We start from the raw sequence: 23,701 nt of genomic DNA on the forward strand, positions 1-23,701 counted from the left end.
CTCTCTCTCTCTCTGAGACAAATGAATAAAATCTTAAAAAAAAACTGGAGAGGGGCACCTGGGTGGCTCAGTGGGTTGGGCCTCTGCCTTCAGCTCATGTCGTGATCTCAGGATCCTAGGATCGAACCCTGCATCGGGCTCTCTGCTCGGTGGGGAGCCTGCTTCCCCCCTTCTCTCTGCCTACCTCTGCCTACTTGTGATCTCTCTCTCAAATAAATAAATAAACAAAATATTATTTAAAAAAAAAAAAAGCCTGGGGAGAAATATCAACGATTGCAATAAATGGACCTTATTTGGATCCTGATTCTAGAAACTATAAAAACAATTTTAAATCAATGGGGAAATTTTAATATTGACTGGATATTTGATAATATTAAAGAATCAGTGTTAAACTTTTAGGCATGTTAATGCCATTTTGTTTCTTTTTTTAAAAACCTTCATCTCTACATACTGAAATATTTATAAACATTAATTATTATTAAAATTATTTTTAAACTTAATTATTAAAATTAGGTTAAAGATGTCTGGGGCTTGCTTCAAATTAAGCGAGGGTGAGGAGACCATAGACTGACCCAAAGGTAAGACTTGCTCACACTGAGTGAGGGGAACATGGGGTTCATTATATCAATATCTCTACTTTTATATGTTTGAAATTTCCCATAATAAAAAATAAAATTCATTTGAAATCCATTGCATTTTAAGTTCTTTCCTGTGTGTAGAGATGACCAACAGCAGTGCTGAACTGATTTTTTTTTTTAAGATTTTATTTATTATCCATTTGAGACAGAGAGATAGAGAGATCACACAAGCCAGGGGGAGGGGCAGAGGGAGAGGGAGAAGAAGCAGGCTCCCCACTGAGCAGGGAACCCAACACGGGACTCGATCCTAGGACTCTGGGGATCATGACCTGAGCCAAAAGTAGACTCTCAAGTGACTAAGCCACTCAGGCACCCCATGAACTACGTTTTTTTTTTAAGATTTTATTTATTTATTTTAAAGTAAATGCTACACCCAACGTGGAGCTTGAACTCTCGACCCTGAGGTCAGGAGTCACATGCTCTACCTACTAAGCCTGCCAGGCACCCCTGTGCTGAACTACTTTGATGGTGAAGGGAACCTCTTGAGTCCCAGCGAGCCAGGCACAGGAATGAGGCTGTGCACTGAGTGTCTCAGGAGGAGATAAAAGATGACAGGTCCGCAGGGCACAGGACTGGATCTATTTCAAGACCCAGTCATGGGCACAGACCAATTCAAGGTAGTTGAACAGATTTGTTTTTTTTTTTTAAGTCATCACACAGTATCTGCAGCTGCAGCCACAATCTACAGAATGTTCCAGCAACCTAGATTCTTCCTTTTACAAGTGACCTGTTAGCTTAAAATTTCAGCAGCACTAAAACAAACCCCCCAAAAATATTACACTAAGCAAAGGAAGTTCTAAAAAAGAAAACCAGTTAGCAAGCCAAGCGAAAGACTGAAACACCACAAATTAGAAGTCAATTAAGGAAACACTTGGATGGAATTTTAACACACCGAGGCCAATTACAAATTTAAATGCACAGATTACAATGCAAGCTCACAGATCTGATGGGAGACAAGTCATTTGTTCAGGAATTCTACTTCCTTTTGTGGCCTCCGGTCTTATGCACATTGATATTAATATTAGATGGAATATTCTCAGCTAGAAGTGACTCCCACCAAGTTTCAAATGAAAGAGAAATGGCAGTTGAACTCCTACCAAAACAATGACAGCAGCGTGCAAAGCTGAAGGCCTCACACCACAGGCAGTCACAGACTTCCCCAGCAGAGACTGTGTTTAAAACAACTGCTGCCCCTGCTTGTCACATTCGCTGTTTTGTTCAGTCAATGTGACAGGCCAGGCACTAGGTTCAAACCAGTGAAGAGAACAGATGAGATCCAGGCTTCTCCATGGGGTGGTAGCTCTCCTGGGCCCCCACAGAATCCAACAAGAGTGTAAGACCTTCTGTCTCTCCTCCACCATTTGGACTGAACAAGGGAAGGGTCCTGTCAGCATGCAGCAGGTCTCCCTATGAAAAGGTTCCTGAACTCCAGAAGGATAGACCACAGCTTGGCTATACCCAAAAGAGCCCTCAAACATGTCTTCCTTACCCTCTGGCAAATCCAGCCCTGCTTTCCTTGACTGTACATGTTAAGCAGGAGTGAGAGGTTAAACTGAAGCTTTTCACTAGTTAAACACTTAGACTAGCAAATCCTTATATTCAAAACATCCCTCTCAGTTATGAAAGGGTTTACCAGGTACTCCTCATGGTTTGTTTCAATAGCCAAGTAGGGCTGTTTATAGATGATAAAATTGGGGGCCACAGAGGTTTGGAGACTTTCTCCCATATTGACAGGCTGATTATACAACTAACAAGATATTGTGGAAATGACAGTCAAAAATTTGAAAAGGTAAAAAAAAAAGGCAAAACAAAACAAACAAAAACAACCAACTAACCATTGTGGTTTCTGCTTGCTCTCCCTTGGACCACCCTCTCTGCCATGTTGTGAGGACGTTCAAGCAGCCCTTTGGAGAGGCCCATGGAGAGAGGCACTGAGGCCTCCCACCAACAGCCAGCACAACCTTGCCAGGCACATAAGCGAGCCATGTTCAGAGTGGAGCCTCTAGCCCTGGTCCAGCCTTCAGGGAACTGCAGCCCTCATGAGAAATCCCAAGGCAGAATCACTCCCAACTAACCATACATTCATGCATTCTGGCCCCACCAAAACCATGAGATAATATTTATTATTGTTTTAAGCCACTACATTTTAGGATGATTTGTTATGCAAGAAGAGAAGATACACAGGGACACCAAGCCAACCTCTCTGAGGATGGAGAGTATGGCTGTGAGGAAGGGATAAGTCCAGCGGTGTGGGACAGAGAAACACCACAATGAAGACAGAGATTGCCTGGAAACGCATCTCAGCTCAACAGAGGAAGAACTTTCTAACAGAATTATCTAAGGAATACCAGCTTGTCTTGGAAGATAAAGGTCTGCTCTCTGTCACCAGAGAGGTTTGCTCAAAGGCTAGTGCTAATAGGACAAAGATGCCATAAGGAGAAGTCAATGAACTTCAAGACAATGGTTGCACCAGATGGCTTTTAAGTTCCTTTCCTACCAGAGAATCTTCCATACCATGCAACTTACCCAGGGACCTGGAAAATCTTCCTCCCCAGCTTCCCAGGCTCCAATGACCTGCTTGGGCAGTGTGTGTCTGGCTAACAGTTACTGAAAATTGATTTGTTCCAGGAGGAAACACATGAAACAACACATGAGCTACTGGTCCTACCCTCAAACCAGCTGCACACGTACACGGACATACTGACACCAAGTACAAATCAGGGCTAACAGGGGAAAGGAGGCAAGAGGCCTGCAGCCCAAAGCCATTAACGTCTAGAAGTCCACAAAGGCAGTGAGTGCTGTGAGACACCCAGGTAAATGCAAGTGAGAGAGAACGCACTCTGGGAATCTGCTAGGGGGTTAGGAGTACCCTCATCTCCAGAAGGCAATGACTCAGTAAACTGGCAAGCAAAATAAATGCAAACTTAGGACAACTGCAAGACTCAGAAGAAGAAAATCACTTCTGTGCCTGCAACTGGCAAAATAATTTCATTTTCTCAAAATGGAAAATCCAAGGAAGGTGTCTTTCTTGTCACAGCATGTAAACAACATGGCATTGTAAACAACGCAGCCATTGCTGCGCATTGTAAACATTGTAAACAACGCAGACTCTTGCAAGTCTCCCCAAACCAGGAATAGGAACACACCACTCACCCATCTGTGGCTCCTCAGAAGCATCACCCAAATCAGCCACCAGCCTCCCTGCTGGGAGGCTGCCTGGACTCTGATCTCCAAACCAACAGACATTTCTGTGTCATGCCCACTGCCAGGCAGAGATCATCTTTAATAGCTCATCTCACTCCCAACTTCTTCCAATTGCTTCCTCGTCAAATTCTCAAGGAAGTTGGGGCTAAAAGGAATCCCACAGATCACCCAGTCCAGCCCCCTTATTTTATAGATAAAGAGTGTGATCACTGGAAGGAAGGGTAGAGGCTGGGATAGACTGAATTATTTTTTCCCAATTCCTAATGTGCTCCCTGAATTACAATTACATGTCCACACCCTTCATCATGGGACTTTGGAGGGTCACCCACTACAGTGGGGAGTGGGTACCCTCTGACCCTACTGATATGAGATGGGGCCGTGTGCCTTGATTCAGCTGATAGAATATGGATCAGAGTGAAGGCATGCAGGCTTGAGCCAGGCGCTCCCTTTCCCACTCACCCTCCTATTCTTCTACCGTCATGGCGAGAAGACAGACTCTGCTAACCCACTTGTTTAAGGCAGAGGCGTGTCCCAGGGGCCACTACTGGAGGCAGATCTGCTCCAGCCATCTGCAGACATGCAAGCACGAATAAATCACCCTTGCTTTAAACCTCTGAGTTTTGGGTGATTTATATGGGGGCTGCCTGATCCAGCACAAGTGAGCTGAGGACCCAGTTCTAACTCTCATCTACCCCCTCCCCTATTAAGATGTACACAGAGCCCACTGTCACTGGGATGTGACAGTAAAGAAAGAAACCAGAAGATGATCCCAGAAAGGCAGAGATGAGGCTGGTCCTGAGGGTAAGCACGGTTGTATGTGCTTGGGATGAATGGACAATGAAAAGGAGTGTCTCGTGCCCAAATGCAAGGTACATGTCAGCAGTCTTTGTCAGCAACCTAACTGTCTGCTTTTGATTTCCCCCTGCCTTCTCTTAGGCTTTTGTTGTCATTCTTTTTGTAAGCGGACAGCTTACTAGCCAGTTACAGAAGCCTGGAGATGTGGGGAGGGAACTTGGAGGTCTGTCTCCTTGGATTAACTTCCCACAGTCCCAGATGACGGAGCTGCAGGTAGACCCGGAAAATGGCAAGGTGCCCTAGCCAGTCAATATGGATGCTGTTCAAATGGGTTTGATTTTCAAGCCTGCATATATGGTGCCAGAATGCCAAGACCAGTCAGCGGGGAAAGGACAGTCTCTTCAACAAATGGTCCTGGGAAAACTTAATGCCTACAAGCAAAAGGAGGAAATTGGAGCCTTAACTGACTCCAGGGTTGGGTTAAGACAAGTATAAGAAGAGCCTGGAACATGTTTTCAAGCTAGCCCCAGGAAACACCATCAGGGTCCTACCCAAAAGACTCCAGAGCCAACTGAAGAGGCCCCCATGCTGGCAAAGACAAGGTAGGACAATATGAACGTCATTAAGGGCAATAGAACAGGGGGCTGAAACACAGCAAACATGTTTGTATCCATGAGATGATAGTGTTTTAAGATTTTTTTTTCTTAAAGATTTTTTATTTGACAGAGAGAGCGATCACAAGTAGGCAGAGGGGCAGGCAGAGAGAGAGGGGGAAGCAGGCTCCCTGCTGAGCAGAAAGTCTGATGCAGGGCTCCATCCCAGGACCCTGAGATCATGACTTGAGCCAAAGACAGAGGCTTAACCCACTGAGCCACCCAGGCAACCCCCCCTTTTTTTTATAAGATTTTTTTAAAAAATTATTTATTTGACAGAGAGAGAGGAATCACAAGTAGGCAGAGAAGCAGGTAGAGAGAGAAGGGGATATGAGATGATAGTGGGTTTTGTTTTGTTTTGTTTTTAAAGATTTTATTTATTTATTTGACAGAAAGAGATCACAAGTAGGCAGAGAGAAAGAGGGAAGCAGGCTCCCTGCTGAGCAGAAAGCCCTACTCCGGACTCGACCCCAGGACCCTGAGATCATGACCCGAGCCGAAGGCAGCAGCTTAACCCACTGAGCCACCCAGGCACCCAAGATGATAGTGTTTTAGAGAAAACAAATGAAATGGATTGGTAACCACTGGAAGATAAGAACCAATTTGTGATTTTGAGAGCTTGTGATTAAAAGGAAAGAATCAAGAATTTATTCTGCCTTTCCTGTGTGAACTGTAGCCTATGAGTAACTAGAGTAGTAGATGAGGGGAGGTTTCTTTTCCTAGAGGTATTCCTTCTAATAAATAAGGAAGAAATAATAGAATTACACTAATCGAAGACTGGTTATCACCAGCAGCTAACATCACAAACCAAGAAGCCACCTGATATTATGAGCTCCTGATGGAAGAACACATCATCACTTGATCAAGTTTCTAGATCCATCTGTCAAATTAAAGAACTGCGGAGGACATGTTAACCTACACGAAGAGAATGCAATCAGCAAAACCCAGACTGTGTGAAATTCTGTGGGTAGGCCTTACTTGGGTCCTGATACAAATGAATCAAAAAAAATACTTTATGACATTTGAGACAACAGAAACTGCGAACACCAAATATTTGATGATAATAAGGAATTATTATTAATTTTAGTGTCACAATGGTATTGTGGATATGTTCTTAAAAATCCTTATCCTCTGTGTGGCTCAGTGGGTTAAAGCCTCTGCCTTTGGCTCAGGTCACGATCCACGGGTCCTGGGATCAAGCCCCACGTCGGGCTCTCTGCTCGGCGAGGAGCCTGCTTTCCCCTCCCTCTCTCTGCCTGCCTCTATGCCTACTTGTGATCTCAACCTTTAAATAAATAAATAAAATCTTTTAAAAAAAATCCTTATCCTCTAGAGATACATATTGAAACACTTACAGGTGAAATGTGATATGTGGGATTCACTTGAAATGGTATTGGCAGGTGGAGGACTGAGATGAAAGAAGATTGGCCAGAAAGTTAATAATTGCTGAAACTGGGTAATGGGTGTACAGGGGTTTGTTATACTACTGTCTACTCTCATATATATTTAAAATTCTTCATATCGAAGCATTTTAAATACAAATGAGTACAATGAGCTGTCAGTACTGTCACATATCCTTGGCTCATGCTGAGCCTCAGAGAAGGAGCTAAAAAATCTGAGCAATGTGTATCTTCTGTGTTCACTTGATTCTCCTGGCAATTCAGTTACTCCCCATGGTCTACTGCAATAGTCCTAGGCTGTATGCTGGGTCTTTATAAATGGGAAAAGATTAAAATGACAAAGTGTCTTCTATTAAAAAAAAAAAAAAAGGACTTCACTGGAATTTGAGGATCTACTAAGTAGAAGGCACTATGTCCAGCACCCAAAGGGAAGCTACAGCAGGAAGACACAGCCCCAGGCTCAAGAGGGGAGGAGCCAGGTGTTAATCTAAAGGAGGGAGACAAACCAACATCGTTCTAATAGGGGTGCACAGCCAAATGACATAATACACAAAAGGAGCATCAAAGGAAGGACGGCTCCGCTGGCTCAGCTCATTGCAGGGGAATGACTTGGAATTAAGTCTGTCAGCTAGGATGTCAGCTGCAATGAAGAGGAGATCTCCTGGCTGAAAGGATGGCTGGTGCAGACATCTGAAGGGGAGTCTGAAGGGCATGCGGTGTGCAGAGGGAGGAAAAAGGCAAGTCTGGCAGAAGATGGGTCAAGGCCAAGGGACCAAGAGAGAGGGAGAGAGGAAAGGGGCACTCAGCTGGGCAGGGAGGTGAGGGGTGAGCCCAGGAAGAACACACACTGTATTTTGGGAAGACGGGCCCTACTGCAGCTTCAAAGGACAACACGATCTGGCGCTGTCCTACGCGGCAAGCTCAGCAGTGCCATATGCCCTCTTCTTGGTTAGGCAATGGCCCAGCAATGCAGATCAAATGGTGTGAGTCAAGATTGTTAAATTGGCCTTCAATGCCCGGCGCTGCGACCGAGCGTGTGATGAGGTGTCAAGACAAGTGGAACTCAGTGATCAGGACTCTTAAAAACAGAAACAGACGCGGGAAAGAGTCCCATGTAAAAGAAAACACACACACAGAGCACCCAGCATGACCCTGAAACACATCAACAGTTTGCTTCTTGGGTCTGGTTATGAAAGGAGCCTCTTAAAGCCACATCTCTGTGTGGCGACACTTGGAATGTGTGATTCACCACCCATCAAAGCTGCCGATTTCAATTCTGTTCAGGGTGTTTCTTACCATCTCCTGCTCCCTGTATGGCAGTTTACAGGGGAGTATATTTCTCTCCACCTAGCATAAGCAGACATCGATCTGGGTTTAAGGAACCCCGCACCCTTTGCACAGATCTGTCTTTCTTTGCTCATGCGGTTTGCCCGCTATACCCTAGAAGACAACAGGAGGCATGGGAGCTGCTTGCTTGAACACCCAGCTCCCTGGGAGCTCCCCCACGGCACTGGGTCCAAACCTGCTGGTTTTTTACCAAATGGCTGGGATGGGTACGGATTTCCCTCCTTCCCTCCCTCCTCCATGCAGTGGTTTCATGATGGTATGCATGTCTGTCTCCCACACTGCCTTACAGATTGTTGCCCTCGATAAATGATACAACCAGAGCTGGTATATGCTTACTGTCACAAATATTCCAGACTGCTCATCAGGCCCCAGTCTTGGATTAACAGACCCTCCCCAAAGGAGACACCAGGGTCAGTAGCAGCTGAAGAACTCACACCACACATTCCATCAAAGGCACAGAAGTACTTGCAGAGGAGGAAGAACATGTGGCAAGTGGCCCCTAGTCATATGCAAAATCAAGTCACCAAAGGTGTCTCCCAGGGAAGGTCTAGATGACAAAAGCATCTATGAAACAATAAAGGGACAAGCAGTGCGGCCAGAGGCTCCATAGAGAAGTCCCTCAGGCACACAGAGCAGTGGGCCACACCCACACTCTGCAAGACTGGTGTGTTTTCTCTGACGGGTGGTAAGAAGCCATTCTGCCACTCAACGCGGAGTGTGAGCCCTCACGCTCCCTGAACCAGAGTGAGTGTTGGCCCTTACCCAGGCCTGGTGTTACTGAAGTCTGCAAGGAGGAAGAGGTCAGAGCTATGCAGAAAAGAATGAACACAGCTGGCCTGAGACCACTTATCCTTTGAGAGATTTGCCCTGGGCTGGCATCTGGGAGTGTGGATTTGGGGAGGGCTCCCCCACTCACTGACTGCTACCGGTGGCTCACTGTGCCTAAACTACTTGCACAAACTCGCGGTCTATGCGGAATACCTGCTTTCATTCTGGCAGTCTGGACGGTGGGTGTGAGCCAGGCATACGGCGCCCACGTGGTCAGCCCACTCCACCCCCCGCAGCAAAAACCATGGCCGCTAAGTCTCTGATGAACTTCTCTGGCTGCCAACCTTTCCCGCGTGTTGTCGCAACTCATTGCTGGAGGAACCGAGCATGACCTGTGTGACTCCAAGGGGTGAGGACCCTCAGAGGCTTGCCCATGGTTTCCCCAGACTTCACCCCCACGTCCTTCCCCCTTTTGCTAATGGGGCTTTGCCCCCTTTCACTGTAATAAAGCACAGCTATGAACACAAATAGATGCTGAGTCCTAGGAGTCCTCCTGGCTCCTTAGGGAACCTGGAGGGTTCGTCTTGGAGATCCCAACACAGGGCCCCAGCCAAAGGAAGTGGGTGGAGTCTGTGAGCTATCCCCTGGGGCTATCCGTGAACTTCCCTCTTCTCCCTCCAGATATCTGAACCATGCTTCTGGCCTGCGCTCCTCCCTGAAACCGTGAACTAGACATTGCTCTGACACCTCAGAGAACCCCTCAGATGTGAGGGCCTGTTATTCGATTGGATTTAGGGTGGAGGCGTCACCTCTGACCCATGGCCTGCTTCCCACAGGGTCTTACACGTGGAGGGCATGCAAAGCAAACCTTCCGGTGCGCAGGAAACGAGTTGAAGGCACTATAAGGTTGAGACAAGCCCTTTTATTTTTTATTTTTTTTTAAAGATTTTATTTATTTATTTGACAGAGAGAAATCACAAGTAAGCAGAGAGGCAGGCAGAGAGAGAGAGGAGGAAGCAGGCTCCCTGCTGAGCAGAAAGCCCAATGTGGGGCTCGAACCCAGGACCTGGGATCATGACCTGAGCCGAAGGCAGCGGCTCAACCCACTGAGCCACGCAGGCGCCCCGAGACAAGCCCTTTTAATAGCTTTACCTTAGCTCCCTGTTCCTCCAACCACTGCCACACTTTACAAAGTGACAAGTCATCCTAGGTATACACAGATCATGTACCTAGACACTTGCAACCCTATGGAAATAGAACTAGGACAAGAGAAAGAGGCTACTGTTTCACTGAAGAGTCTCCTTCAACACAGTCGAATCTGTCAACATAATATATCCAGATAATCTGCATTTCATAACTGTATCTGGCAGTCCGGGCTTCAGCCGGCAATCTCCCACTTATCCTCCCAATCTCATTCCAGCAAACAACTTTTTGAAACTGAAAACAAATTAAGAAAAACCCAAGTTTGGCACTAACATCCTTGGCTTTCTGAAATCTCATAAAATTGCAGGCAATTCTCATTCATTCATTCATGCTTCCATTCAAATTAGTCAAACCACTGAGAACATATCCACGGCAAAGCACCTGCGAGGCTCTGTGGGGAAGACAAAGAAGATGCCGAACTTGGCCATGGTGTTCCTTTGGCACAAAAGCTTTCTGCAGAGATGCCCACACAGTGCGTGCGTGCGTGCGTGCGTGTGTGTGTGTGTGTCCCAGAGAAGGAAGACATGGCCCTTGGATCAGTCATGGGCCACTGTGGGTATTTCAAACAGAAGAAAACCCATGCAGGGATGTATGAACATAAGGGGTGTAACTGTTGAAAACGAAGATTAGAGAAGACAAGGCAAGTCCGGGGCCCTATTGGGTGGGGAGTTAGCACCACAGTGGCAGGGCGCTGTCCAGGGCAGAGGCTGGAAGCTGGGCCATTAGTGCAGCAGAAGGCAGACCTGACCCACAATTTGGCCCTAGGAACGGAGCAGAAGGACTAAAGGAGAAAGACAGGCAGGGCTGGCGATTCCATCTGATGTCGGAATAGAGGAGGAGGAGGCAGCAAGCATGACTCAGAGGTTTTCAGCTATTCATAGAAAGAGAAAAGTTAGCAGGAGCAGGAGGCTTGGTGGGGAAAATTACAATTCATGTCACTAGACTTTGCTGAGAACATTGGTGTGTACAGTGCTCTTTCAAAATATGCTGCCAGTCCACTCATGACCTCCTGGCTAAATGTTAAGAAAATACACTTCAAGCAAATGTGGACGTGTTATCAGCCTGTGCTGATAACTTCCCAGTGGTCTTACAGTATGAAATACTGGATGATATTTTAAAGGAAAGCTGAATCCAAGATGATAAGGCCACCATCTTCTAGGGCAGAGACCCCCGTGGCTTAACCTGTAGACTTGTCCACTCGGGTCCACTTTGCGGCTGCAGAGTCTTTCCCATCCCCGTCCTTCAAGGTTCCCTAGAGTGACGTTAAGAACACTGCTATTTCCTGGCACCCCGTCTCCATGAAAGTTTGCCTTTCAGAGATGGTCTCACTGGAAGAATGAATACATGATCCCTCCTAGAGTCAAAGATGTCTTGGTCTTCTCTTTTTTTTTTTTTTTTAAGATTTTATTTATTTATTTGACAGAGAGAGATCACAAGTAGACAGAGAGGCAGGCAGAGAGAGAGAGAGAGAGGGAAGCAGGCTCCCTGCCGAGCAGAGAGCCCGATACGGGACTCGATCCCAGGACCCTGAGATCATGACCTGAGCCAAAGGCAGGAGCTTAACCCACTGACCCACCCAGGCGCCCCTGTCTTGGTCTTCTCTTACCTGACCTTCTCTTACCTTACCTGACCTACAGTGGGCCCAGCTCATCAAACACTCAACAGTCTTCCCCAGCCAGAAGACTCAAAATTTATTCTTACTCGACCGCAGCCCTCTTTCTTAAAGACCCAGGCTAATTTCTTTGAGGTCTTCCTTGCTAACTGGCCTAGCCATGCCTACCCGTGCAGATCAGTCAAAACAACAAATAAATCAAAACAAACGCTTCTGTTTGAAATCGTTTCCTAGGAAACAAATGTCATTTATAGTGCCACCACAGAGGCAACTGGCATAAACAAACCAGAATTTTGCTTAACCCAATCAATTTTGTCATTAATATGGAGAAAGTTCGTGCGTGGAACACTCTTGCCCTAAGGACTTGCTGAAGTGATACCGTGGAAAATTCCACAGCACTTGGGAATTCTTCCCTAACTTCATGTAATCCCATGTTCTCTATGAGAGGAGAACTGGGGATAAAATTTGTTAAATGGAAACTAATAACCCAAAGACCATATTCTCTTTGTGTCCAAACAGACATGTGATTAATCGTGCCTTAATCGTGCCAGCGATAGAATAAGAGCCTCATCTTCTGTTATTGAGATTCCTAGCACATTGCTGGAAAGAAATAAAAACCTGCCAACAATTGCCGATACTTCCCGGAAATTGTTTCTATATGTGACAATATTTACAAAGAGGGTCTTTTAATCCTGATTATAGGACTGTAACCAAGCCCAGCTGTTGGCACGAGGTACTTCCTCCCTTAGAATAAGCTTAAGTGATCAAATGAGTTTCTCAAGCAAAATCCAGGGAAAAGTACCTGAGAAAGCCACACTTCACAGAGAAATTCTAATCCAAACCTACACTGATTTTCCACTAAGGTACAAATAATGGGGATAGAAACTTGGGTCAAGACTGTGCGATACCATAGCATACCCACTTGATTGGTAAAATCAATGCAGACAATACCAAGTGTTGCAAAGGATACGGGTCCACGAAACCTCCTAACTTCCAGTGGGAGTATAAACATTGGAACGACTGTTTTGGAAAACAGTTTGGCGTTATGTAAGGTGAGCCTTCACGTTCCTATAACGCAGCGAATTCACCCAAGAGAAACTCCTGGACATGTACAAGAACTGTCATGGTCAGGGGCCCCTGGGTGGCTTGGGTCATGATCCCGAAGTCCTGGGGTCAAGCCCTGCGTCAGGCCTCCTGCTCAGTAGGGAGCTTGCTTCTCCCTCTCCCTCCGGCTGCTGCTCCCCTGCTTATGCTCTCTCTCTCTCTCTCTCCTTCTCTCTCAAATAAATAAATAAAATCTTAAAAAAAAAAAAAAAGAACTGTCCTGGTCAGCCATCAAGAGGAGAACTAAATAGAGAAATAAAAAGTGGCACACTCATGTCCTGGATTGTTACAAAGCTGTCAGAATAAGTCCCCCCAAATCACATATTGTGCAATACCCTATTTTATAAAGTAAAAATGGCTGAAATGAAAAGTATGAGGCTTTTAGAACTGCTTATAGATGAGATAAAACTGAACAAAAAGGAAAGAAAGAGGACAGTGATGCAAATTTGGGGTGGTGGTTACCCCGGAGTGGGACAGGCTGGAGGATGGAAGAGGGTAGGGAGCACAAGAAATAGGGGTCCACATTTTCTCTGAAGATATTTCTCTGAACACCAGGCTTCACGTAGTTAGGAAAAAAAAAAAAAAAAGAGTAATAAAACAAAATTAGAGTGGTCTTTCCAAAAGGGAAGCTTGCAAGGGAAATGGCTCTGATTCCTTCTCCACCAGGCTCATCACCCTCACAGGTTAAACCCGGCTCTCCCTGCCCCTACTGGAGAGAGCTCATGAATAAAAATTCACTCTGTCTTCAGCTCACAAGCACTTGAATCTTGCCTCTCTTCTAGCCACACACATTTGGAGAACCACCCAGGGACGCCTGGGTGACTCAGTTGGTTAAGGTCTGCCTTTGGCTCAGGTCATCATCCCGGGGTCCTGGAATCAAGCCCAGCATCGGGTTCCCTGCTCAGTGGAGAGCCTTCTTCTCCCTCTCCTTCTGCCTGCTGCTCTCCCTACTTGTGCTCACTCTCTCTCTGCTCTCTGTCAAATAAATAAAAAAGAAATCTTAAAAAAAAAAAAAAAAAAAGAACCTCTGAGAGCTGGGATTCCAGGCAGGGTAAGAAGAGAACACACACAGCACATACACATACAGCACCGGGCACAGACAGAGCCCGCGTACCCCACACTGCTGCCATCAGGGCTATGAGCCACAGGCCTGGAGGGTGCTCTGTCCCCAGCACAGAGGGCAGCCCAGAGGGTTTTCCAGAAGGTGCAACAAGAGTGCAAGGAAAAAGTGGAAGTTTGGGCTCCACTTTGGAAGGGCTTCTTCTGCACTTGGAGACTCATCTCCCCAGGCATCTGGGCGCCTCCCGCGAGGGAGGACCCTCTGGACGAGGTGCGGAAGGTTTGTTCCTTCGACCTCGGTTTCCTTTCCTCTAAAATGGGAATGAGGACATTTTCATGGAAAGACACATGTAGGACTATGATGGCACGGGGCTGTCCTAATGTAGGGAATCATTCATTTTACCCAGACAAGTCAAGCCACAGTTCTGCCCACCTTGGAGCCTAGAAATGTCCAAAAACAAAGCTACAGAGCTGGACTGTGCAAGCACACACACCAGAAACTTGCTCCCACCCCCCTCCACCCCCTCAAACCAGTATCTGTCCCCACAACCTTATCAGCAAGCAGTAAGAATTTTTCTTGTTGCCCAGAGAATCTGCACCTTTGAGATAACCTTGAAATGCCAACTGTCTACACAGTTATTTTAGAGAAAAGAAAATGGGACCTCTTTGCTCTTCCAATTAGAATAAAACAAAACAAAATTGCATGGGGTCAGATTTTACTTCCACTAGAAATGTGGGACCCTTATAAACATTACCTTGACCCCTCTAGGTTAGTAGTACCTGGTAAACACAGATAACTCAACAATGCGAACTCAAGCATGAGTGGGCATTAGGACACAGATCTGGGACAGGCACAGAGCCTGGAGTAAAACAGGCCCAGGTCAGAATCTCTCTCCATTGCTAGTGTAGCCAGTCCACAGCTGACAGTGGCATATTTATAGCAAATCGCTGATGATCCCTACCATTGCATGTCTTGCTGAAATGTTTACACACGTAACAGAGAATGGTAAGTGGGATAAAAACACCCTTTGGAAAAAAATCGTTTCTTGTTTGGTTGCCTAACTATAAGAACGCTATGTTCTGTGTGATCTGGAGGGAGCAGCTGAGGGGCACCAAGATACCACATGAGAAAGGCACAGGAGAAATATTTGTCACTTTTCTCCCCTGCCAGGAGTTAATGACAGTGATTCCCGTTTTGGAGTAGGAACCATCGCTTAAATTCAATGGAGTTCCCCAATTATCAAGGGCATCATAGACTCAACAATCCTCCAGAAGCTACGTTCCAAAAATGCTAGGAAGGATCCTACAAACCCTATAGTGAGTGACCTGAAGGGATACGGCCTGACCAAGTGAAGTCACGGAAGTGACCTGGGTTGCACCAGACAGCAAGGCAGGGCCCTCCTGTTTGCAAAGACAATGGAGCAGTCCTTCTCAGACTGTGGTCTGGAGCAGCAGCATCTGGGAACTTGTGAGAAATGCCAAAGCTTGGATCCTCCTAGACCCCTAGACTGCATTAGAAATTCGGCAGAGAGGCAAGTACTCGGTGTTTCAACAAGCCTTCCAGGGAATTCTAATGCTGGCTCAGGTTTGAACAAATGGCACAGAGTGATCTGAGATCTCAAAGTTGAAACCGACTCTCCCCAGTAAACATTCTAAGGCACTAGCCTAAGAAAGGAGAGAAGCTTCTGGTATCTTTCTCCCTTTCATTGGGCAGACAGTGCTAGCTATCTCACCACTGGACTTCAATTTTGAATCCCATGCTGCTTCTGCGATAAGGAAGGTGGCAGTGGGCTGCTTCTGGTTCTCCACAGAATGCTAGGATGGGCCCCTAAAACATAGGCGCTGTATCTGATACAACTGGAATTCTGTGCCCATCCCAAGGCCTGGCCCCCAGGGGTGTCAGGAAAAGTGGAAAATAAACTAAGTGACCAGCTAAGGGGAGGGAGAACAATCAGTCCTTTCCACAGTGGGTCCCAAGGACCAAACAAGGTGATTGTTCCCTTCAATCCCTAACACGATGACCTTAGATCCTGAACCAGAATAAAAGACTTTGGGGAACTGACACCGTTTGGCTGCGCGAGGCTCCACTACCACCAAGACCAGAGGGGCCCTGAGGCCCCAGGTCACTCTCACTCCATCTCCCCACTCACTCCTTAAACCCAAGCTGGTGGGGGAGGTGTGGTGGTCAGGACCCCCAGCCCTCAGAGGCTGGTCAGAGATATTTTTTCTCCTGCTAGAGTCCATGTTCCCAAACATCCCTCGGCTAGTGGAAGTGTCCTCCACCCCTAGACAACCTCTGTCACCATCAGGGCAGCATCACCACCCTCCAACCTCAGATGCCCCAATGTGGCACCCGCGTACCTGTAGTAAGACAGCAGACCATTGCTGAGCACGAACCAACGGCGCTGGTAGCCTTTCAGGTAGTTGGTCCATTTCAGCAGCCAGCCCTTGAAGCTATCCAGAGGCAGTAAGACCTTGGGCGCCGTGGAGGTCGTGCCAGTCCCTGACATTGGAACCCCAAGAGACGCCTTGGCCTGTCCGGGTCGCAGCAGGGGCGGGGGCTTTGACACGGCCAGCGACCCCAGCTCGGGTTTGGTCCAGGGCGCACTCCCCACTACTGGCCCCAGTGCCGGCAGCTGCTCTGATGAGGCCTTGGGGCAGGTCCCAGTCCCTACACTTGAGCCCAACTCTGGCCAGGGCCCTGACCCCCGCCCCAAACCCAGCAGCAGTTCTGTTCCCTGTCTGGACTCTGGCCTTGGCTCAGACGTCTTCTCAGACACAGGCTCCAATCTTGGCACCGGCTCAGAAAGTGGCTCCGGCACCTGTTCTGACAGCGGCTGCCGCTCGGGCTTCGGCAAAGGCTGGGGCGGAGGCTTGGGCTGGGGCTTGGGCTCCGGCCCGGGGCCAGGCGTGGAAACGCTCATGGTCGGCGCCGCCGTGTGGCAGGACAGGCAGGGGACAACCGTGAACAGCGACGAGAGTCCGCGGGAGCGGCCGCCACAGCCGCTGCCTCGGCACAGAGCGGCCGCTTTCCCCATAGAGCCCGCCGACCGGAGCGCGGCCGAGTCGCGGGGAGGGGGAAGCGGGAGGCGGGGGCCGGGGGCGGGGCCGGGGGCGCCGTCACGAGCGCGCGGCACGGGGCGGGGGCGCGCGCAGGTCCCCTCGCGGCCCCTTGCGCCCCGAGCCGCCAGCGCCGGCCGACTGTTGTCCTCCCCGCGCGCAGAGGGCCGGAGTTGGTCCAGTTGTCCCTCCCTTGCGTCGCCAGCGCTGGGCTCAGGTCTGGCCCTTGGAAGGCACCCTGGAAACACCTGTGGCGCTAGAGCTTCGCGGGCGGGCGACGCGGAAGGGACCGTGCGCTTTAGGCCACCCTCGCTCCCTGCGCTCCAACCCGTGCCAGGCGCTGGGGGAACAATGATGAATGTGGAGCCCGCCGGCTCCCAGCGCGGCTCTGCCTGCAGGGCTCGGTGCCGGCGCTCCTCCGTCCGGGGTGGGTTCGCTCCCCGAAACCCCCGGAGATCGCGGTGTGGGGGAGCAGGTGCCGCGCTCAGAAACCACGAAATGCGACCGAAGCACGGGGGCCCAGGCGGATGACGCTAAAAGCTGCGGAGGACGCCCACCGCCCCCCATGGGGGTCTGTGGGTCCTTACCCCGAAGAGGAGGTTCAATGGCCGAAGTCACCAACGCCTCCACCTCCTGAGCAAGCTGGCCTCCGAGTTCATGCCCTGGCACTTGGCTGCAAGTCGCAGGCATAGGCAGGCTCTCTAAACGAGTACAGAGTACAGAAAGAGTTTTTGTAAACTGGGCTTTTTAGGTGTAACAAGGACATCTAAAAGCGGAGTTGTTAACTTGGACCTCCTGGATATCCCTGGGTAATCCTGCCTGGCGGTCTATGAGGCTTCTGCAATCGCCTGCAGAGTTTTATGTGTCTGCATTTTTCTAGGGAGAAAGTCCACGTTTTTCATGAGATTCCCAAAGAAGTCTGTGATCCCAGAAAGGTTAAATGTTTTAAAGACTGTCCTAAAGGTCGATGGTTACCACAAATAACGGGGTATACAAGTGGAAATGTTGACTTTGGTCCTCCCACCCAGATCCTTCCTTTTCTAGACTTATGTGCTGGCTCCCCTCTACCCATCCTAATGTGTCTTACTCTCCTTTTGCCCACTGTTCTTTCCTGATCTTTACTTGTGACAAGACTGCCTATGCAGGGACCAGACTCCTACACAAAGTGATAGCCTGAGCCAAGCAGGCTGGAAGGTGCAGGTGGTGCAGACATTCCCCAAACAGAACTCCTTGCTATCTTTTCTGGTGACTCTGGGACCCCTTACTGGGACACTTAGCCCTGAATAGCGGTCTTACCTGCAGATTTTTGTGAGCTCGGAAATGCAGAGACCTACCTATCTTGGTATATCATGTAAATACAAAGATGGTCTTGGTTTGAGTCAAGGAAAAGTAGTTGCCTCTGAGAACTGGGCAACTGGGGGATGGCGTTGGAGTGTTTGCTTTTCACTTCTACCCTTTGAACCTTTTGAACGTTTTAACTGTGTGTTTCACCTATTCAAAAAAATAATGTTTCAGTTCGTCCCAAGAAAGCTTATTGGAAATTTAGTTTTCCATCTGCATCTTCCTGGGATTCTGAGTCAGTAGGTCTGGGGTGGAATCTGGGAGCATGCATTTTAATGAGCTCCCCAGGGGTTTCTGATGTGGGTGGATCATTGACCACACTTTGATGGATGGTGATGTAAAGAGAAAATCTTGGGCTCTGGGCATCAGATCCACTACGGAAATCCCAGCCCAGCCACTCCCTACCTATAGGACCTTCAGCCACCTCATTGAGCTTCCTCTTGCTCATCTGTAAAATGAAGATAATAATCCCTACCTCACCAGTTGAGAGTAATAAAATCATGTATGTAAAGCACATTTGGCATAGTAAATGCTCAGTAAGTATTCTCTAGTTATTTAACTAGAGGGGTGCTCTGTGAAATGTTTCATGAAATGAATTAAACAGAGGCCAGAGCAGAGAGATGAGACCAAGGTTTATAGGCTTGGAAAACAGCCACAACAGTGGAAAAGCTCAGCGCTGGCTATGTATGTGCCAGATGTGTTTGCAACCCCAAGGAAGGAAGCCAACTATTAAAAGTTTAATGATATGTTTTGACTGCTGCAACAAATGGATAATAGGCTCTAAGGCAGCTGCCAGAGCGAGTGAAGAAGGTATCACAGAAAGGGCAAGGTTTGCACTGAGTCAGAGAGCAGGGAGTGGAGGGACGTTCAAGGCAAATCAACATGTACAAAGCCTCAAACAGGAGAGAACATCTTGTCGGAGAAACGACAAAGAGCTCAGCATATCTGAAAGACCAGAGCAGGAGATGAAACAGGGAGCTAGGTGGACACCACACAATCGGGAATACCCTATAACCTACAGAAAGTGGGTCTCCTGGGCACTGGGATCTCCTGGGAGATTTTTTAAATTTAAAGTGTCAGATTCCACCTGCTGGAGAAATGGCTATCTCCAAGTCTGGGGCAGAAAATATGCAAGATTAGCCTGCCTGAGACATCTTGTCAACCCCAGAAAGTAAAAAGGCCATTAAGGACTTAGAAGCCAACTTGAAAGGGGCTCCCACAGGCCGAGAACAGGCCAACTTGAGCATCCAAAAGAATTATTACAACTGGCTAAACATCAAAATTTGAAGATCCATAAGTTAGACCCACAAATTCCTAAAGTTACATAAAGAGAAACAAAACTTCATTGGTTGCCTTTGATGACCAACACCAGTTCATTATTCTGAAAACTGGTATTGTCTGTATCCTTCCTTTCTTATACAAACCCTCTATAAGTAAGGAGTTTATGAGGGAGAAATCTTTATTAAAGAATTGGCTAATAAATGAGAAGGAATAACAAAATTAGAAGGAAATGTCATCTTTTGGCAACCCCAAATGAAATAATGGGTCCAGACAGTGATCATCAAAGCTTCTAAGTGATGGGGTCAATGGGGGAACTTCATAAAGGACTTAGCAGACTGATGTCAGCTGAATCTACAGATGAATCTGCCACCGCCAAAAATGCAATGACAGGACATTATGTGTCTCTGGATGTAACCCAGTAGGAAACACAAACGAAGCATTTGTACTTTTCCCCTCCTCTTACCTCCAAAAAAAAACTCCCTAAACTTGAATTGTATCCAGCTTGTAGCCTGATCGGTATAAAAGAAATGGAAGAGACAGAGAAACATGCTGAGTGACCCAAGAAGTCAATCAATCAAATTCATAAAATAGGAAAGCCCTTATCCAAATGACCATGTATTCAATAAATACATGGCCTATGGGGGGTGGAAAAAAAGGTGGGAAAAGAAACATGTTATCCATTTTAAAAAGACTTAAGAGACATGTCAACCAATACAGTATGTGAACCTTCTTTGGACCCTGATTCAAACCTGTTGCAAAAAATGTATTTCAGGGACAATTTTAGGAAATATTAAGAAATTGTTAATTTTGTTATGTGTTAGAATGGTATTGTGTTTTCTAAAGGATTTATCTATAGAGATACATTCTGATTTCCCTCTGGATGAAATTATATGATACTTGGATTTGCTTTCAAATAATACAGCTTTTTAAAAAATGAGGTGGGTGGGAAACAGATGAAAAACGAATGGCCAGGGGTTGACAGTGTCCCAGCCAGGTGATGGGTACACATGCATACATTATATTGTTTCCTTGGCTTTTGCTTTTGTGTACGTTTGAAAATTACCACGAAAGGCCTTTGTTTTACAAATGCTGGGCCTTTTTCAAACCTCACCTCCTACCTTTCCAACAACCTGTAAGTTCCCCCATGTTTCTATAAGAGGGAATCAAGGTTCACAGAGCTAAAGGCCTGCCCAGAGTCACACCAAAGACAAATGGGGAGCCAGGTTTAAACAGAAGTTTCTCTAGCCCCAAAGCCTGTCCACCTGTGTCATAAGAGAATAGAGACACCAGACATACCTGACCCCAGATACCTGCCTCCCACCCCCAAAAGAAGCCTTGCCAGGTGCCCCTGAAGACCTTAGGAGTGGGAAAAGCTAAAGAGGGACAATCAGATAAGGCCCTTGTGGATGGGAAGACTCCGGAGTAGCTGATCCAACCTTATGCCACAGAGCTGGTCACAGCCACCACTTACACCTGTGGTCAAGCCCAAGTCACATTGCTAACTGGGTAACAACACACGCCTTTCAGGGCACCTGGCTGGCTAAGTTGGTAAATCATGCAACTCTTGATCTCAGGGTTGTGAGTTCAAGTCCCAGGTTGGGTGGGGAGCCTATTTAAATCAATCGATCGATCAATCGATCGATCACAACAAACCCAGGCCTTTCTGTTCCCATTGGTCTTCCTTTGAAATTCAGACATTCTCTTACAAGCTTGTGGGCACAGATAGAAATATTCATAGTAGTTTGTGTCTTTTTTTTTTTTTTTACCCAGGAAAGGATATATATGAGCTAAGAGACAAGTGTGGAAGGAAGGCCTCTGTTCAAATCCCAGGTTGGCCGCTTTCTGGTTGTATGCCCCTTAGTAAATACCTTGTAAAATGAGTTGATGTAAGTTTCTTCTGCTTTTATACAATTAGGTCTGGTTTCCCTCTGGTCCTTTCGCTAAATGAGAATACCCAGCTAGAAGCCCCGTGTGGCAGAATCATAAATAGCAGAGTCAGGAGGCCTCTATTCTATGGTACCAACATCCACACTGCAAGTTCTAGCTGACCTGACATACTGAATTCAATTTCTTTAGAGAAAAGCCATCCTGTTTTCTGCCTGGGAGAAATGTTACCTGCACTTTGGTAACTTGAGTGTAGAGAAGGGTAGGACAGTGGTTAGGGGCAGGTATCCACCACCCCACAAGCCCATCTCCCCAGGTTGTGTGTGAGTTTATTTTATGCTAAGTAGATACAAAGGAATATCATAAAAATATGTTTAAGGCCTACAAATAATAGAGGTGACACAATAGAGGTGACTCTTACTAACTAGCTTAAGGAATAAAATCTATTTTCATTCTCTTTCCTCCTTCCTCCCTTCTTCTATAACCTGCTGACTTTGAGTCCAAAGCCTCCCTCCGTTCTTTCAAGCCAGCTGACTCCCCTCTCCTCCTCAGTTGGCTAAGAGAATGTTCTTGGCTGCTACTTTCACCTGTTTCATTCATCCAGAGCTCTCCTCTTCTTCCATATTCCTAGCACTTGTTGAAATCTCTCATTCACCAATGATCCACCTTTCTTTGAAATGGAAACACCCCCCAACATGGCCTTCCCAAGCCCCCATGGCTGTTTTCTCTTTCTCCCACAGAATTTGTCACCTTCTAAATGATTTATTTGGTTTATTTGTCTCCTCTTATTAGGATGTAAGCTCCAGGATGGCAGGAATTTTTTCTTTCATTGCTCTACCATCAAGGCCTAGAAGCAGACTCAGCATATAATAGGAATTCAAGGAATATTTGTGGAGTGAGGTCTTCTTCCTAGTTCTCTTTGCTCTTGAGTGTTTAATACTTTTTGAATTTTCTATACTTCTATTTCAGTGGGGTCTCAAGAAAGAGGAGAGGTCAACATGGGTGCTAGTCGCACATCCTGAACTAGAAGTCTCAAAGTCAGTGGTCTTAATGTGTGGGGGAAATGGGGGGGGATTATGGACCCCCATAAGATGATGATGGAACCTAGAAAATATACAAATCAGCATTTACATCTAACATATTACGTACAGTTTATGAAGATCATGAACGTCATCTTAAGGACCTGTGATCTTAGAACATTTCTGGAAAGATGCAGAGAAAACTGTTAACTTGGTGGTCCCAGAGAGAAGCAAGAGGGCAGTTCCCATTTAGTTATATTGACTGTATATTTCATTTTTGTATAAAGAGCAAGTTTAAAGTTGTAGAAACTAGTTAAATATTTTAAAGGAACCCGTGTTCTCGCACTCTGGGGTTATCACAAACTCACTTGTCTTCAGGAGCCAGGGAGTAAGTGCACTTTACTTTAGGTCAAAAATCATGGTAGGAGCTGTTGCTAATCAGAGCTTGAATACTGCACCCAAAGTGCTTAACCTCAAGAGTGGAAAACATAGACCAAATTCAACACCCACACTGTCAGCCCCAAGAGGACTATTGGTTAGCAACCTCTGATTTGCCCTCTGCTTAAGAGTGATAGAAATCATAGGCTGTGTTTGAAAATCTTTCTGGGGGTGCCTGGGTGGCTCAGTCGCTGGGCATCTGCCTTGGGCTCAGGTCATGATCTCAGGGTCTTGGGATCGAGCCCCGAGTTGGGCTCTCTGCTTAGTGGGGAGCCTGCTTCCTCTTCTCTCTCTGCCTACCTCTCTGCCTACTTGTGATCTCTGTCTCTGTCAGATAAATAAATAAAATCTTTGAAAAAAAAATCTTTCTGGATAGTCAATGATTCTTCAGTGACAGAGCACATGAATCTCTGAGGCAGTAGAAGGAAAAAGAAAACAAAACATCTGGGAAATGACCCGGGAGTTCCAAAGAATATGGTCAGTGGTACATAATGCAAATTTCACAAAGAAAGGGACAGCCAAGCCTCCCTTTGTCCAGGCCCTGCCAGTGGGAGCTCCCAGTCCCATTAGAGAATGAAGGGAATATGGTGAAGGACGATAACACCAGGTATGAGAGACGGGTGGGGCGCATCTCATCCAGGAAGGGAAAGCTCACACCAGAGCAGGCTTCATGAAGGTGGACCAGAAACCAGGCCCTTAAAGGGTCTGAGCTGAATTCAAGTGGAGAGGAGGGAGGGCTGTATCCCTCGCAGGGTAAACAGTAGGAGCAGAGATTCCAACTAGAAAATCAAGAGGCCTCTTTGGAGAAGAGAGAGAATTCATGAGGTTTGGCTCTTGGGAAGAATTACAGGAAATAAGTTTGGAAAGCTAGGTTCCACAGGCTCAGATGCTCCTG

At 47.0% G+C, this 23,701-nt stretch overlaps 1 protein-coding gene across 3 annotated transcripts in view; it reads right to left on the reverse strand.

The window, feature by feature from the left end:
* The window catches only part of OSBP2 (oxysterol binding protein 2), a 160,165-nt gene extending 143,291 nt beyond the window's left edge, over nucleotides 1-16,874 (reverse strand). For 2 of the 3 annotated variants that reach the window (XM_047697771.1, XM_047697770.1), the window contains exon 1: nucleotides 16,145-16,873. In XM_047697771.1, the coding sequence (XP_047553727.1) occupies nucleotides 16,145-16,821 (677 nt within the window). In that variant the 5' untranslated portion in view covers nucleotides 16,822-16,873. Of the gene's footprint in view, nucleotides 1-16,144 lie in introns of all 3 variants that reach the window. The other variant, XM_047697769.1, reaches the window with a different exon arrangement.
* Nucleotides 16,875-23,701: the final 6,827 nt, after the last annotated feature.

Source organism: Lutra lutra, chromosome 12 (genome assembly GCF_902655055.1).
Source record: "Lutra lutra chromosome 12, mLutLut1.2, whole genome shotgun sequence".
NCBI classification, from domain to species: Eukaryota; Metazoa; Chordata; class Mammalia; order Carnivora; family Mustelidae; genus Lutra; species Lutra lutra.